The sequence below is a fragment of the Panicum virgatum genome, chromosome 3N (assembly GCF_016808335.1).
Source record: "Panicum virgatum strain AP13 chromosome 3N, P.virgatum_v5, whole genome shotgun sequence".
Lineage (NCBI taxonomy): Eukaryota > Viridiplantae > Streptophyta > Magnoliopsida > Poales > Poaceae > Panicum > Panicum virgatum.
In genome coordinates, this window is record NC_053147.1 from 60,512,628 (window position 1) to 60,529,815 (window position 17,188).

General features: G+C 49.5%; 1 protein-coding gene across 1 annotated transcript; it reads left to right on the top strand.

Annotated features, from left to right (window-relative positions):
• Positions 1-12,363: 12,363 nt before the first annotated feature.
• LOC120666436 (probable polygalacturonase) lies at positions 12,364-16,258 on the top strand. The gene is made up of 6 exons (XM_039946278.1): positions 12,364-12,568; positions 12,978-13,295; positions 14,269-14,389; positions 14,467-14,641; positions 14,766-14,836; positions 15,214-16,258. The coding sequence occupies exons 1-6, from the start codon at positions 12,557-12,559 to the stop codon at positions 15,882-15,884; spliced, it is 1,368 nt and encodes a 455-aa protein (XP_039802212.1). The 5' UTR covers positions 12,364-12,556; the 3' UTR covers positions 15,885-16,258.
• Positions 16,259-17,188: the final 930 nt, after the last annotated feature.

Consider the following 17,188-nt stretch of genomic DNA (forward strand, 5'->3'; position numbering starts at 1 on the left):
CCCCTTAATCGTTATGAAATCTGGGATGTTACAACAGACCTCCTCAAAGTCAGCGGGGACACAACCTGCTTAGGAGGGTTACAACAACAACCCTGAGTATACTAATACTCAGCAAGGCTTACCCGACTCTGGGTATACTTAGCCTATTACCTAGACATGCAAAGCTTTTTGGCTCTGGAGTTCTTTTGCTGAAAGACTGCTAGCAGTGAATCCTTACTTTTAATATTTTAGCTCCATTTAGTATAGCGAGTATCAACTAAATTCGCTTAAGTATCTAGAGCACACATGGTGAATCAGATTATCTTTTAGTAACACACGAGCCAAACCTTTCCATTTCTTTCTCATTCCACTTCGTTACTACGATGTGACACAGTGACCAAGGCTCTCATATTCACGAGTCACGGCGAATCGATCCAATTTAACCTTGCAAGGTGGACCTAACTCACACAACATGTGCAACCCCGTCGGGCCACACACGTCAACTGTTCCCATCATCACCCCGACGTCTGAATCACGCCTGCCAAAACCCGGGTGAGGAGCCCCACACGGCGAACACCCAGTGGACCCGAGGGCGACTACAACACTCGCCATCATCCCACTCCCAGAGTAGTAAGTCGCGATTCAAAGTATCGTGGTGAATCATGTAATAAGCTTACCGATTTCGACTACCTCCTACTCCCGGCATGTGGTTAGTACTGTTCAATCCTCGATCAACAATGCCAACAATGGTACGGTCCTCAAACGACACAGGCGGAGATTTACTTTCCATCCATTTCTTATCCCAAACCAACTCATCTCCGCCCGGTCTCCATTTCTCTTTCCTTGTTGATTCATCTCCAAGCCACTTGCCATCAGAACAAAATCTCAAAACTTGCGAGTGACAGAAATCACTCGACTTCTACCGAGGTCTTACTTAGCAAAGCATTTCTAACGACACCTGAATACTAGTATGGACTCACGGGTACCTAGGGAGAACATGCATACTAGGGTTTCATACAAACACTAAATTTATGGGTCATGCTAGAACTTAAATGCACAAATACTTATATAAACATTAATACACACACACACACACACACTAAATTTATGGGTCATGCTCCGGGGCTTGCCTTGCAGGTCAGCGGGGTTAGTGATTTCTTCGGGAGTGTGCTCGACTGCGTCCTCCTGCTGTTCCCCTACTTGCGGCTCCTGGATCGGCTCAGCGACCAACTCGTAGACGGCTTCGCTCGCGGTGTCTACACGTATGAAAGGATGCCATGCCAGAGTCAGAACCACAGCAGTGCATGGATGCTCATGATGCGATGCATTTCGATACAAAGCAATTGAAAGAACCGACAGAGCTGACATGCATCGACTGAGTAGCCACCACAATGAAAGTAACAACTGAACGATTTGAGTGCTTAGGTGTGGTTCAGAAGTTCAACTCGTTTTAGCCTGAAGTGTTTCCTCCAAACAACAACTACTAAACTTGCTTCGGAGGATTAAACACAACCCTAGAGCAACATGGATTACTTTATGGACCTAACATCAATTACTATCAAGCAAACCCAGGCAAGGTACTTACAACAAGCATCAACCTGGTCCTACAAGTTAGAATGATTAAAACAGGAGCTTGTTTTACGGAGAGTACACATGCAGGAAATAATTAACTAACAACAAATATAAAGAAAAGAGTAGCTAGGAGCCAATTAAAAGCAAGGACTTGACTTGCAGATATGATCTAGCAACAAGAATTTATCAAAATAACATGATTTTGATCAAGCATGCCACATAAATTTTCCAACATTTATTGACGATTGAAAGTATTTATTTTAACCCTAGAAAAGAAATCAAACAATAATAGATCCACAAACATGCACATAGGGTATGCACCTAAAAACTTTTCAGTGAACTACACATACAAAGAGTAATTTACTGAATAAATTTCATAATTTTTAGAGCAACAGAATAACCGGTATTAAATAAACTAGATTAAACACAACCCAAAATTTTAGCAGGGGCAAAAGTGACATTTCAAAAGCATGAGTATTTTTCCTCTGAAGATCTTGGTCTAAGCAACCCAACAAAATTTAGTTTGCATTTTTCTACATATTTTTAAAGTTTTCAGCCGAAATAATAATTTCTGGAAAACAAAACAAAACAAAATGGGGGGCTGACAGCCGGGCCCCACACGTCAGTGGGAGCCCAGCTCCCAGCGCCCTCACCTGCTCCACGCCATGGCCACGGGCGGCACCGCGGCGGCGGCATTCCCCGCCGGCGGGGGCCGGCCAGCGGTGCTGCGGCGCGGGCCACGGCCAGGACGGGCTGGCGGGCCCGGGGCGCGCGGCGGGGGTGTGAGGCCCCGCGGCGGCGTTCGCGGCGGCGCGGCGGCAAACCGGCGGCGGTGGCGGCGGTTTTGAACGGGGAAAGGGACGGGGAGGATGAGGAAGGCGTGGGGAAGCTCACCACGCTCTCGATTCGGGCGGAGGTGGACCGGAGGTGGGGGCTCGGTGTGTGAGGGCGGAGCTCCGGCAAAGCTCCAATGGCGGCCGGCGGTCGGGAGGCCGATTCGGCCGGGGAGCGGCTCAATCGAGCTCGCGGAGGGGCGGTGTGGGTGCGGGGTGAGGCGACGGGGGTTGGGACGCGAAGAAGCAAGGTGGGGGGGGGGGGTTGGCCGGAGGGCGCTGGCGGTGAGCTCGGCTCGGGCTCGGCACGAGCTCGAGGATGAAGAGGAAAGGGAGGAGAAACTAGAGACGGCACTGGGACGAGATAAACTCGAGCGGGTGGCGGTCGAGCGGCGCGACGGTCGACGCGTGGAGGGACTCGCCGCTGGCCACAGTAGCCGGTATGGGCGGCGCTCGAGCACATGGGTGAACAGTAACTACGTTTGACGAATTTTGACTCAAATTCGACCGCCCAAACTCAAATTTCCATACTGGCACTCGAATTTCGGCCAAAATAAAAGTTGTAGAGGACAAGATGATCTACAACTTTGTTTTTGGGCACAACTTGGTTTGAAGCTCGAATCATGGAGAAAACGCGCTCGAACTCGGCTGAAATCAAATTCACTTTGCAACTTGATTAGCGCTAATGACACACTTACGCCATGCTTAGCGATTAAACCCGTGATTAGCTAGCACGATTAACACAGGGGTATTACACCAGCCCTCGAGCATGGGAACTAGACAAGCCACCAAGGGCACGCTGAGTGGTTGGTGGTGCTAGCCCCCGAGCCTGGGGGCTAGCGAAGCCATCATAGATGTTAGTTTTAGGGAAAATTCGATTCATGCCACCACAACTCCGTGAAATTGGGTTTCACGTTGAAAATCATGCCACTCAATGGCATGGATTTCAACATGAAATCCAACTTCGTGAAATTGTAGTGGCATGGATCCAACTGACCCTTAGTTTTACTGACAACTGAAGAGCTGAAGAGCTGCTGATGAAGCCTGATCTGTAAAAAAGACAATGCATACACTATGTAGAATAATGCGAAGATATCGAGTTTTACTCACAACTCTTGAAGTGTCTGGTTGTATGAAAGATGTGTGTGACTCCCCTTCCCTCTAGCAAGACATTGAGTAGAACGCCACGCGGCCTCTGCACTGTCTCGCTACGCACCTAACCTCGCTGACCACTGCTCATGGAGAGGACGGCTTACCACTAGCGACATTGCTCGGAAGACTGACATGTATGCGGCGCGCAAGAGTTGAAGGTTTTGCGATTGGGGTCTGTACCATACGGGTTAACTCAGGAATTGCTAGAGGGACGTGGGGTCGGGCAAGGACTCGGAAGTCAGAGTCAACGGCGACTCCCCCGGATAGCAATATGTCATGGTGAAAAAACAGAACGTGCGCGGAGCGCACCCAGAAAGGGGGCAACCCGACTGCCTGTGTAGTGGACAGACCAGCTAGGTAGTCGGGAGCATCCACGAGAAAGCAGTCGATCTTGTGAGGAACAAGTCGACAAAAGGTATAATTCACTTAGTTTGATTTGTGGACGATTTGTCGACGAAACCGTGTCGGTCGTTGATGGAGCCGCGACGGTTTGTTGATGAAGCCGACTAGTCGGAGTCAATTCCAACTAGTTGTTAAAAGATGTGAGGCCCATTCTCGATTAGTTTCCTAGTTGAGACGAGTAGTCGAAGTAGTCGACGACACAAGCTGGAGTCGAGCCGAGTAGTCGAGGTAGTCCTCCATGAGTCGCTGAGTGCCTTCGCGAAGTCGGAGTTCTTGGTCTCTGCTGGTATCTCTCTTGATGTAGCAATTTTTTGCTAACTGAATTATCAACACTTAGCTTCGATACATGAGCCAGGTAGATTTCTTGATGTAGATTTCTTGGTGTGCGAGTACCAGATTGCACCCAATTTTATATTTTGTTCCAGGCAGCAAAGTCGATGCTCCGCGGTTAGTTCCCTCGGAAAATTTTACACCCGTCACATCGAAATATTCGGCACATGAATGGAACACTAAATCTAAATAAAAATAATAATTATATAGTTAGCTTGTAAATTGCGAAGCGAATTTAATGAGTCTAATTAGATCATGATTAGACACTAAACTGCTACAGTAACACATGCTCTAATAATTAGGTTTAATAAATTCGTCTCGTCGTTTACCGACGAAATCTTTAATTTGTTTAATAATTAGTTTACGGTTAATATTTTAAATGTGTGCCGAAATATCCGACATGGCATTTGCAGAGTAAACTTTTTGCATCTAAAAAAATCAAAGTTGATTTTTCTTTGCTTGATGCCGGACAGCGGCAGGGCAGCGTGGAATTTCTCCTCCGCATTAAGACTGCTGGTCGGTGGTCGGACAAACTTTTGACTTCGCTTCGAATTGGAGCCGCAGCAATCGATTCCATGTCGGATCCCTAGTCATCGGCGACTGGTTCGCAGGTAACCGAGCGCCTGCTAGCCCGTCCGTGGGCCCGCTGTTCTGGCCTGCATGCACTGCAGGGCCTGGCTTCCGTCGACGAGCGCCAGGGCGCCTGCTCGCGATGGACCACGCGCCCCCACGCCAGCCCGGATGCACCGCTGAGCGGCCTGGCGCGAGCGCATCGCTCCTGTTCTGCCGCTCCTGTGCGCCGCCTCGGTAGTTGCGCCTCCGCGCGCTGCACTGATTTTATCGGTGAAGCACCTTCGCGCTCGATCGAAGGAGATCCCCGCCGTGCGCACGCAGATTGAAAAATGAAAAAGAGAAAAATTGTGAGTTACCGCAAAAAAACTAGATCAATCTAGTATCAATATTTGGAACAAACTCACCCGGTTGATTGGTTGATGTATATTATATTTATTATTATATTCTTGTACCTACATTATGCATTACCTTTATTTGAATTATTTATTTTTGTCCTTGTCACATGATAATTAATTGAATACTTAACTGACTAGATTCTTAGCCATGCTTAGAATATTTTGTATCACTTTGTAGAAAAAGAAAGAATGGTTTAGAGTCATCACACTTACCGGCTATTCTTGATCGCATATGTACATCTTGGTTATGGTAGAATGGAAGTATCGAGGTTCGAGCGGAATGGTAGGGCCTAGAGAAAGAAATCACGTGGGCATAGTCCGCTTAGACCGATTAAGGACCGTCTGTGGATGACGTTGGTTTTGAGCAACTTTTTGTGCTACCACATATCCTAAATAATGGTATGGATGAGCCAAATACCTTCTAGACTTAGTCTTTGATGCACGGTCCTAGATACGTGGCCAAGGGTGCTATGTAGAGAGGCTTGAGAATGTCCCTGGTGGACCTAGATAACTCTCCGCGTAAGCTAGGCGTGATGTTCAAGGGTTGAGCCCGGTTGGAAACGGTTGTCGCGAGTACCCCCTCACCCGATGTGATCGGTTGGGTGAGCCGCATGGTTTTTGTGTCGTGTGGGTAAAGTAGTACACTCTTGCTAGGTTTAAATCAATTCGAATTGCCGCAATGGTGCCCTATAGCAAGACACAATTGCTTTGTTATGCTTTTATCGATTTATCCGTTGCGTATGTGAGAGCATGTTGAAACACTAAATTTTAGTTTCCTATCTCTTTTATGTCAATCGTGAGCCAATTGGAACTTTTAATTTCAGATTTGAACTATCCTTGTCATGACTTATAATCCCTAATGTTGTACTCTTTTTATGACTAAAATTACTCTTTATGGTTCATTGGTGTTGTATCTTTTGTATAACGGTACGTGTGCTTAATCCTGGACATGTGGTAAGCACGTACCGGGACTACCGGATTGGTATTATTTTGGGCAAATGACATGTCGGTTGTTTGTATCTTTAGATGTGGGTTAACACGTGCTCGCTCACGTGTAAGCTCTCATTTTTATGATAATGATCGACGGCTTGTCTAAAATAGTGTCAAATTGGACGGTTTTTACAAAATCAAACTACAACCCAAATCGATTTTGGTTCTCCTTCTCTTCTTTCTTGGGTCTGAACACGGGCTGACGTGTTCTCGGCCCAAGCCCAACCCTAAAGTTCAAGGCTTATATTAGGTTCCCCAACACTTCTCGACCAACCAAATCAATGACATGTAGCCCGGCCAGGGCCAAGAGCCCAAGACCTACTCGTACTCGGAGTCGGAGCCACTTGGAGCTCCAACGAGCATGGGACGGGGAAAGAAAGAAAAACCCTTGATCTCGACCACATCGATTGAAGAAAAAGGATTTTCTTGATCCCAATTCGAGGTGCCACTACCTCTGACCTCCATCGTCGTCGTCACCAATTCGATTGCTCGTCAGATTTTTTGCCAACTGCAGACCGGAATTTCAGTTTACTTTTATTCACCACTAGCACAAACACGTCAGATGTCATCTATTTTCGGTCAAAACTTGAGAAAAGATACAAGTGATGGACAGTTGAATTTTAGGGTAAACTGCTTTCCTTGGAGAATGAAAGTTCAAAATCCGTGTACCTGACCCAATTTTTGAGCCGTGCCCACGCCACCATATCTCACCATGTAGAAATGGCAAATCTCCCCCATCTTGCTGAACTAGGTATAGAGAACCCGAAGATAAGCAAAAACCCAAACAAACGATACTCAGAGACTAAATTGTGCGGATAGAGAGTGAATGTTCAAAAAAAAAAAGAAGGGAAATGAGCCTAGGTTACTACCCTGAACAATCTACTTTGTCCATTTGTATATAGTTCTCTAAAAAAAATTAAAGTTTGGCTCAATTGACTTCTCCGAACCATTTCGATTAATACAATCTAAATCCACTACTGAGATTTGGCTTTCGCATTTCTTCCCATACAAGTTGAGTTTAAGTTCAAATTCTGTATGGTATTATACGGCACTATGACTAGTATGTGAAGCAACAAAAATAAAAGACCTCACTAGCTAATGTACCGTGAATGGGAATAGCTCGGGATAGTAGATGAAGCCCGAAATATTTTTTGATCATCAAAAGGACAAATGTGATTTTTCATGTTAGTATAATGGATTTAACCAATTCCATGGAAGGTTCAGCCACCATTTAATTCCAATCATCTATGCTACTATGTCTGTGGAAATTGGCAATGGGCAGAAGGCACTATTCTGGCTGGAGAAGTGGATGCAGGGCAAAGGTATTCAAGATCTAGTTCCTTGTTTGTTCAGTTCGATTGGACCTAGAATAAGGAAAGGGAGAACGGTCGCTCAAGGGCTCGCTAATGACGCCTGGGTACAGGATATCTCCGGGGCCCTAACTGTGCAGGTTATTTTGGATTTCCTCATGATATGGGAGGCAACTAGAAATGTGCACCTACAGTCAGATACGCCTGATAAGTTCATTTGGAAATGGACGGCTGATCATTGTTTTTCTACTACTTCTGCATACAGAGCTTTCTTCATTGGGCAAACGGAAATCTATGGAGCCCGGTGTCTGAGGAAAACACGTGCGCCAGGGAAATGCAAATTCTTCATTTGGCTCGTTTTGCATGACCGTTGCTGGACGGCCGAGAGAAGAAAGAGGCACAATCTACATGATGATGACTCGTGTGCACTTTGCGCCCAGAGGAGTCGGAAACAATCACACATTTGCTAATTAATTGCTGTTTCGCTAGAGAAATCTGGTATAGGATGCTATTTATGCTGAATTGGCACGAACTTGCACCAAATGGTCAATGTCTTGATCTCGCCGACTAGTGGACGACAGCTCGCAAGAGTATAGCTAAAGCTGAGCGGATGTGTTTCGACTCCTTGGTTATCCTCACCTCTTGGATGCTCTAGAACGAGCGCAATAGAAGAACGTTTGATTCCAAGTCCAAGACTGTGCCGGAGCTCTTGGCAAGTCTGGAGGAGGAAGCGATCTCATGGCTTCTAGCTCGCTTTAGGCACCTTAATGTGTTTGTAGCTGCTGTTTGTAGTTTTCACGGTCGCCAAATGATAAGCATGTAATAGGGCTGACTCTTTGTACAGAACCTCTCTCTTCTCCCTCTTAATGAAAAACGTGCTAAGGCACGGTCGTGAAAAATAAATGTTGAACTAGTGATCTTCACATTTCAAGGCATAGTGTTGTTTTATCATGTGTTCGTTAATCTTGGGTGGTGTTATGTGTGTCAGTTTTGGTCGAGGCCATTTCTGTCTTATAGCTCGTCTTCTTTCGGGCAAAAAAGGAGAGCAGAAATATAGTGAAGAAAGAATGACATTGAAGCATGAAGGCAAATTCCTTGATCATACTCTTAAAAATGGCAAATTTCGAGGTCTACGGTGACCAATCCATACAAAAGAGTTTCGGAAATCATTTATTATATTATAAAAACACCTCCTATTTGATTTAGCTTATATTCCTGTAAATATAAAGATATGTGCAATATACATCTCTTTATATTGGTGTTTGTATATTTTCAGCTAGGATCAATTGTATTTTTGGCTCTTGTTTGAATCTGAACTAGTGGAATTTCATATTAGTGTTTGTACATTTTCTTTTCCAGACGTGCATTCTCTTCTCTTAAAATGAATAACTTTCACAAGACAATACGCTAAAATAATAAACAATGTAGCAAAAAAGAAAAGAAAAGAAAACGCATACTAAAATGGATACGTATTAGCAAGTTACTACAACAGACTTTCCTGAGCATCATGTCGTGTCCGATTCATGCCACGGTTGCTGCCACCGCCGGGGACACGCGCGCTGGCATGCTGCCCAGACGCGCCGCCACCGCCGGCGTCCTGCCGCCGGCGCACCTCGCGGTGCACCCTGTCGATGACGAGCCCGCCGAGCCCCTCGGCGACACGCGCCGCGTCCTGCTGCCGCCGCTGCCTCACCGCCTCGGCGACGGCCTCCTCCTCCTTCCGGGTCAGGCTCTCCAGCACCGCCTCGAGCGCCGGGCGGGTGGTCTCGCCGCGCTCCAGCGCCGCCCGCATGATGCCCCAGTGGCCGGCGTAGTAGCTCTTGAGGAACTCCCGGCTCTCGCGGCGAGGGAACAGCTCCTCCACCGAAGCGGGGAAGCCGCCGGCGGCGGTGGCTCCGAGCAGCAGCTCCTCCGCGCGCGCCATCGTGTCCACCAGCGTCGAGTAGTGGGTGTTGAACACCCACAGCTCCCGGAACTGGCGGACCAAGTTGTCGTCCCCGGGGATCGGCTCCGCCGCCGCGGCGCTGGAGCCCTCGCCGCCGTTCGGCGCGCGCCGGCGTGGCTTCTTCTTGTCGCCGTTCACGTGGACGCCGGCGTCGAGGACCGAGGGCTCGCCGTGGCTTATGGCGTGGGGGCGGTGGCTTTCGTCGTCGGCGCGGGGCTTCTTGGTCCTGCACCGCGGGGCGTAGTCGTCGTCGTGGCCGTGGCCATCGTCCCGTGCGCCGCCGGAGCTTTCGCCGACGCGGAGCGCGTGTCCCCGGTGGTCGCCATCGTCGGCGTGCCGTTTCTTCTTGACTGCTCTGCACGCGACGTCACGATCGACCTCGCTCCGCGCAGCGGCCCCGGCGCCCGAGCTCTCACCGCCGCATATGGCGCCTCGCCGGTGGTCGGCGTCGTCGGGGCTGCGCTGCCGCGGCGCCAGGCGACGCGCTTGGTGCGCCTCCCACTCCTCCTGCCCCGGGAGGAACATGGCGGCGAAATCCTGGAGCAGGCCGTCGTGCGCCGGGCCGAACACGTCCCTGACGCGGGCGTAGACCTCGTCGGCGTACATGTCCTCGGCGAGCAGCACGGCGACGAACTTGCGCAAGATCTCGTAGCCCGCTTCTTCCTCCACCCGGTCCAGGAACGCGAGGCCTTCCCGGAGCCGGGGGCCGTCGCTCGTGCCGGCGCCGGCCGCTCCGCCCGCCACGTCTGGCCCCTCCTCCGCCGGCACGGGCCGGCACCGGCCGCCGCTTCCGTTCCTGCGGCGCGTGCTGCTCCGCCGCGGCCTCGTCGCGGCGAGGCCTTCCGCGGGGATGGCGGGAGCCTTCGCCCCGCCGAGGAAGGCGGTGAACCGGACGAGCACGTCGGGGTGCTCCCGGAGGACCCCCGCCGCGCGGGACCTGACGGCGTGCGCGTCGCCGCGGCCCTCTCCGAATCCGACGAGGAGGTCGAGGAGCTCGTCCCGGACGCGCGGAGCCTCCTCGAGCATCGCCTTGACCTCCACGATGAAGGCGACGGCCTCGGAGACTTCCGCCACCGGGTACCTCGCCGCTGCCTCGCCCCGCTGTTTCGGCTTCTGCTCATCCACCATGGCCGCCTCGCCCGGCGGCTGCTCGTCCGCCTTTGCCGCCTTGGTCATGACGCCGGCAAACAAACCCAGAAGATTGAACGATCCGGTTGGAAAATGAGGAACCCCACGCCGTGCGCAGGAGGGAGGACGGCAGGACGGCGGCGATCGATCGATCGGTCAGTCGTGGGAGGGGGCGGAGACGAGACCTAGAGCACCTCCATTTAAAATGCAACTGGCTGGCCGGACAAGATTGCCTGCTACTACTTGGCGTCTGAACGCCCGGCGGGAGGGCTGTGTCGCAGTCGGAGTCGGCCTGGAGTCTCCCCGCCGGAGGAGACCCAAGCCAACCCCGACACGGATCGCTCCGGATTAACCGCCGGGGCGCGGCTCCAATCCAACTCCCTCCATCGGAACCCCTCGCCAACCGGAGTCCGGAGTCCGGTTGGCACACGTGCACGCGCGCACCGGACTCCCCGCCATTTCGTCGGAGGCGGGGAAGAAGCAGAGGCGGGCAGGTAGCCACAGCCACAGAGGAAGCAGAGGAAGAGGGAATGATAATGGGGCTTATTTGCTGTTGGGCCGGTTGTCCGGCCGGCCCGTCATAGCCCTGCTGCTCCGCCGCCGGCCCACCGGGGAACGTGGCCGGCCGGTCAGCCGGCGCGGCGGCGCACAAAATGATTGGGCTCGCTTCGCTAGCCCTGGACTCACTCAGCTGCGCAGGCAAGACACAGCACATGGCATTATTTCAAAGACTGGCCAGCATCCAAAACAGACAGGAGGATCCCTGGGAACACACACAACTCAGCACAACCTTCCGGGGGATCCAGTTGTGTCTCACATGCGTGCTCCGTCCAACTCAGCGGCTCACCGGCGGCGGCGGCGGCCAATGATGAAGGGCACCTCGAGGATGCGTGATCGTCCGGCGAGCCGTGCGGCCGGGCCGGCCGATGCGCAGCCGTATTGAGTCACATGGCAGGATACAAAACATGTATTGTGAAGTCCTCCTGTGTTGGGCCGTGCTCCTTACCCACCGTGTGTCCTGCCTCTTTGCCACCACTTACTTGGGGATTGTTCCTTTTTTTTCTTGTCCTTTGAAATGAAGATAATAAGGTTGTCATTTCTCAAGGAAAATCTCTAGTGAACCCTAGTGTCATTACGTGAACACCGGAGTTTGGGGGAAGATTTGTGTACCTTAAAGGTCGTAGTGTTCTTATAAACTACTATGATCATATTTCCATTCTCACTTGTGCTGTATATGCCATTTCTCTTCATTTATTTATTTTCCAATCAACACACGACAAAAGAAAAATGTGAACAACATATACATTGTGCAAAAAGAAGAATGTTTCTTTTTTTAAAAAGCGAATCAGACAGAAAACCAGCCGGCTATATTAAAAAAGAAAACAACGTTGAAACTGGGCACCACAACAACCAACAACACCACCACCATCGACCAATACGAATGTACAACTCCTCTCGAACTTGACTCAAACAACAAACGATTGGATTTGAATATCAACACGGTTGCGCAACTCAACTCGACTCCATGAAAACCACCACATCATGCCTCACTATAATCTATACATGTAAAACCATATTACACTACAACCGACAACATATTATTATCCTCAAACTTATTTTGGTAAGCTATAGCGCTAGAACTAGAAATGTACAAATATTATGGTGGTAGGACATGGGAGGGCCCTTTCATGAGCCAAGCTGTAACCTAAGCACAGCAAAAACCTCCCCTGCTCTTAAGCTTCTCATCACCCCTCTCTCTCTACTCGTTCTCTCTCTCTCCTCCCCCTCTCTCTCTCTCCTGCGCCAACTCCTCTTTCCTCCAATCCCAGGCGAATTCCTCGCCCCCCCCCCCTCCTCCAGCGCGTGCCGGAGCTTCGTCTTCCCCAACCCTTCCGCCCTGATTCGCCGCTCCGCGCTCCCCCCTTCCGCCGCAAAGGGGGGGAACTCATGGCGAGGCTAGTAAGTATGTCTGATCACTGTCTCGTTGAATTCTCGGTGGGTTGCCCCCCCCCCCCCTCGCGCAAAGGAGCCTCTTTTCTTGCTCGCCGCGGGCCGCCGGTGAAACGGGTTGCTTGGGATTGGTTTTTGGTGCTGCGAGGAGCTGTGGGGGGATGCGCGGCTCTCGATTTGCTCTGTTTCGCCTCCCCCCAAATCCGGATCTTCCTGTTCCGCGGCCCCCCGTGAGATCTTGCGACTGGGCGCGCTGTTCTCGCTCGTTTCGTTTGTTTGGTTGATCCGTGAGTGTGGAGCTTTCTTTTTTTTTTCGAAACATGAGTGTGGAGCTTTCGTGCTGGATTCATGGGAACAGTGGTGGCGCTGAGTACTGAATTGACTGGTCGCTGTGCTCGTGCTGCTGGGTTGGCTGCAGGTGGCTCTGGCGTTGGCGGTGGCGGTGGGGGTCCTCGTCGTCGCCCGGGCGGAGGCGGAGCCGCGGTGCGCGCGGCGCGGCCGGAGCGCGCCTCCGCGGCCGCACAGCGTGACGATCACCGAGTTCGGGGCCATCGGCGACGGCGTCACCCTCAACACGGTGCCCTTCCAGAACGCCGTCTTCTACGTGCGGTCCTTCGCCGACAAGGGTGGCGCGCAGCTGTACGTGCCCAAGGGATTGTGGCTCACCGGCAGCTTCAATCTCACCAGCCACCTCACCCTCTTCCTGGAGAGTGGCGCCGTCATCGTCGGCACACAGGTTGTCCACCGTATTTTGGCTGAATCGCCTATTATCTTTTATTCAGCATGAGCATTTTGCGATGCCATTGGTTGGATGGATGGAGTGGACTTCAATTCCATAGATTACTGTAAGACACCTACTATTTCTGTTTCACGTCGGCAGTAGGTGTTTAGCATGTTGGTTTGGCCATCAATTCACCTACTTGATGGAGATGCACATAGGCTCAATAGATGGGGTATTGTTGCATGAGTTCTGGTTTACCTGTCGTTTTCGATTGCATTTGCATTGAGGGTTGCTAGCGACTCGGAATAGCACTAGTGGCCAGCTCATGTCATCATTTGTTTGTTTGGATATGGTTGGTGGAAGACGTCCTGCTGGAGTGATTTTAACATTTTTCATTGTCGTATGCGATGCTCCTATGTCTACATTTTGATCTGGGAAACATTTTTCTCGTGAGTAACGCACTTATTTTGGTCATGCATATATCCAAGAAGGGAGTACTACGCCATTCCATATTCTTTAGGGGTCATTGCTAGTGCAGTAAACACTAGAGTAGCGACATGCCACTTTGCAGCTATACCTTTTCGACAGGAGTATTGGATGGTGACACGTAGCTATCGATGTGAGGGCAGTAGCTAAGGAAAGACAAATAACATTTGCATTGTTTTGAAGTCAAGCTGCTTTCTGTAATCTTACCTCAATTGGTTGTAGTTGTACTGGTCTGATTGGGATTGTTTGTCTGTAATATATATTATATAGTTTTCTACGTGGTGATGGCATTTTAGTTTTTGTTCCATTGCATCCTCCTGATCTTTGAAATGTTCAGAATCAGCAGTCTGATATCTTTTTCAGGCGATGCAATCTTTAAGCAGTTAAAAGGACCCATCTTTGTGCGCATTCGGTTCCTATCTTATAGTTACGAAAATTGATGATCTACTTACTGTAAAAGAAATATCTGAGTTAACTGTATCCACTTATCTTTCCACTACAGGAGGTTTCACAATGGCCTGTTGCGGAACCTTTGCCATCATATGGACGGGGAATGGATCTTCCAGGTCCGAGTCATCGTAGCTTAATAAATGGGCAGAATCTAATTGATGTTGTAATAACTGGTAAATACAATCTTCTGAGACATCCAGGTTTTAACTGCTGTTGTGTTTTTAGTCTACTTAAAATACACTTGTTACAGGGAATAATGGAATTATTGATGGCCAGGGTTCCACATGGTGGAACTGGTTTCGCTCAAATAAGTTGAACTATAGCCGTCCTCATCTTGTGGAGTTAGTGTATTCTGAACAAATTGTTATTTCAAATATAACATTCTTAAATTCCCCTGCATGGAGTATACATCCAGTGTATTGCAGGTATGCTAAGTTGCTAACACCATTTGCAAATGTATAATTTGCTCTGCACCTTTCTGTTTAATGTTTAGAGGTGTACAAATTGCCAAAAACTATTACTGACATGCTATTGTTATTTTTCCACCAGCAATGTAGTGCTCAATAATATCACAATTCAGACTTTATCGGATGCTCCACTTAATCATGGAATCGTTCCAGGTAATACTGGATTTGATCACCATGCATTCCTTACCTTATAGTGAATCCAAGTACATGTATCATCTGTTAGCTTTTGGTTGGATGTGCATACTAGTTTTTATCTGTGCTTATAGATTATTGTCACAATTAAGACATGATTCACTGCCCAGTTTCAGTTGCAATTATGCGTATTTAGTTATTGTTTGAGGAGATAATAAGTTCCAACTAATTTTATTTGGAAGCAAGATTGATGCTATCCATGATGGAAACATCAAGAGTGGTTAACTGGCTATGGTGACATGTTCTATGTTTCATAGTTCTACTCATTACCTAGGGTGATGTGCCGTAGAACCATGGCTTAAATTTCTTCACTCATTTCTCCGCTGTTGTTTCTGTAGATTCAAGCTCAAATATGTGCATCGAAGATAGCAACATCAGCGTTAGCCATGATGCCATCTCATTAAAAAGTGGGTGGGACAATTATGGCATTACTTTCGGAAGGCCAACTTCAGACATTCACATTAGAAGAGTGAATCTGCAATCCCCGTTGGGTGCTGCACTTGCATTTGGGAGCGAGATGTCTGGCGGGATCTCGGATATTCATGCCGACCACCTCCGAATCCACGATTCATCCAAAGGCATCTTCTTCAAGACTGCACAAGGCCGCGGTGGCTATATAAGAGATACCGTAATTTCAGACGTCCAAATGGAAGATGTTAGTGTTGCCATTGCATTCACCGGTTCCTGGTCAAGTCACCCAGATGACCATTTTGATCCAGCTGCACTCCCACTGATTAATCGAATTACCCTGAAGAACATGACTGGAACAAAAATCTCGGTCGCCGGCGTTTTGTCAGGAATCACTGGCGACCCATTCACCGAAATATGCCTCTCCAATATCAATTTTTCCCTAGCCGATTCGGCCAATTTTACCTCCTGGTCTTGCTCCAATGTTTCTGGATACTCCAAGCTGGTACTTCCTGAGCCTTGCTTAGATCTCCGGACTACACCTTCAAATTCCTCCATCTGCTCTGCCCTCCCTAGCTACCATGCCGCCGCTGTAGCATAAATGCATAGAGTACAAAGTGTTCATCCTTGCCCTGTTTCAGTCCTTGTACAATTCAGAGACAGCTAGCTTTTCCTCCAAATTCTTTCAAGCCAGGCGTGTCGTCAAGGGGCCATTCACCGTTCCTACAATCAGCTTCAAGGCTCAGAATACATTCCTCATCGCCTTCTTGAGGAGCAAGCCCGGCGGGTGATTGATCGGCATCGAGCTGTTGATTTGCTTGTACAGTTAAATTTCTTCATTCAATCCGTAAGAAAAAATTTTGTGGTAGGGGGTTGAGTCGGCTGAGTCCGGAGAGTTGCTTCATACAGTTGTTAGATTTGGTGGTAAAATAAAATAAACACATCATGAGTTTCATGATCCAGTCACCTTGTACATCCCATCACCCTGTGGGGGCATCCTTCCAATACAGCAACACCTCACATGCTATCCTGAGATGCACAGGCTGGCGCCCCTGTAGGCCAGCCATGGTTGCTCCTCGCTGCCAAATAAATTGGCGTCGATGGAGTTTGTTGGGACCAATGTTGATGGCCTCCCTCCATGGTGCCCTCCTGGAGGGAGACTCGTTGGTTTCGCTATGTCGCGGTGCCGTGGTCCGGTGAGCTGGCTCCACTTCCGGGTCGCCATTTGTGCAAGCTCCAGCTGCATCTGCATCTGCTCTCCCTTGTTAGCCGCAGAATGGAAGATGATGAACCACAGCATCAGGAGAGCTGGCTGCTAGCAGCCTAGCACTGATGATTAGCTGTTGGTCATGCTAGTGTTCTCCTTGTACAGTCATCTGGCCTGAACTCAGCAGCAGCATGTGCAAGCCTGCTGAATCCTGCATACTGAAGCGGCAGTAACCTTCTGGTGCCAGAATGCCATGTGAAATTAAAAAAAAAGGGTTTGTACTGCAGTGAGTGTGATTCTTGCAGCAGTTGCTGCTGGAGGCCTGAAGCTGCACTGTGTGTTCCTGAGTGGTGAGCAGGGAACAGAATGTTGTGTGAGAAGACAGAAGAGGGGATATCATTGGATACCAGATGACCAGGCTGGTCAAGAACTGCAGCAGGCTGACGCAACATGTCGTTGTACCAGTGCAATGCATCCAAAGGAGTTTGTGAGATGTCTCTGCATCCAGGCCTTGTTGAATGCAATCATAGCTTACAGGGGGGGGGGGGGGGGGGGGTGAGGTGATCACTGAGCAGGTGAAGTGCCTGTTGGACGATGGAACGCAGGTTCAGTCTACTGCCAGCCATCTGAGCATTTCTTCAGTGGGTTTTACAGCTGATGTGATGAGAACTACTGCTCAAATTGTTTGTTTACCTCCC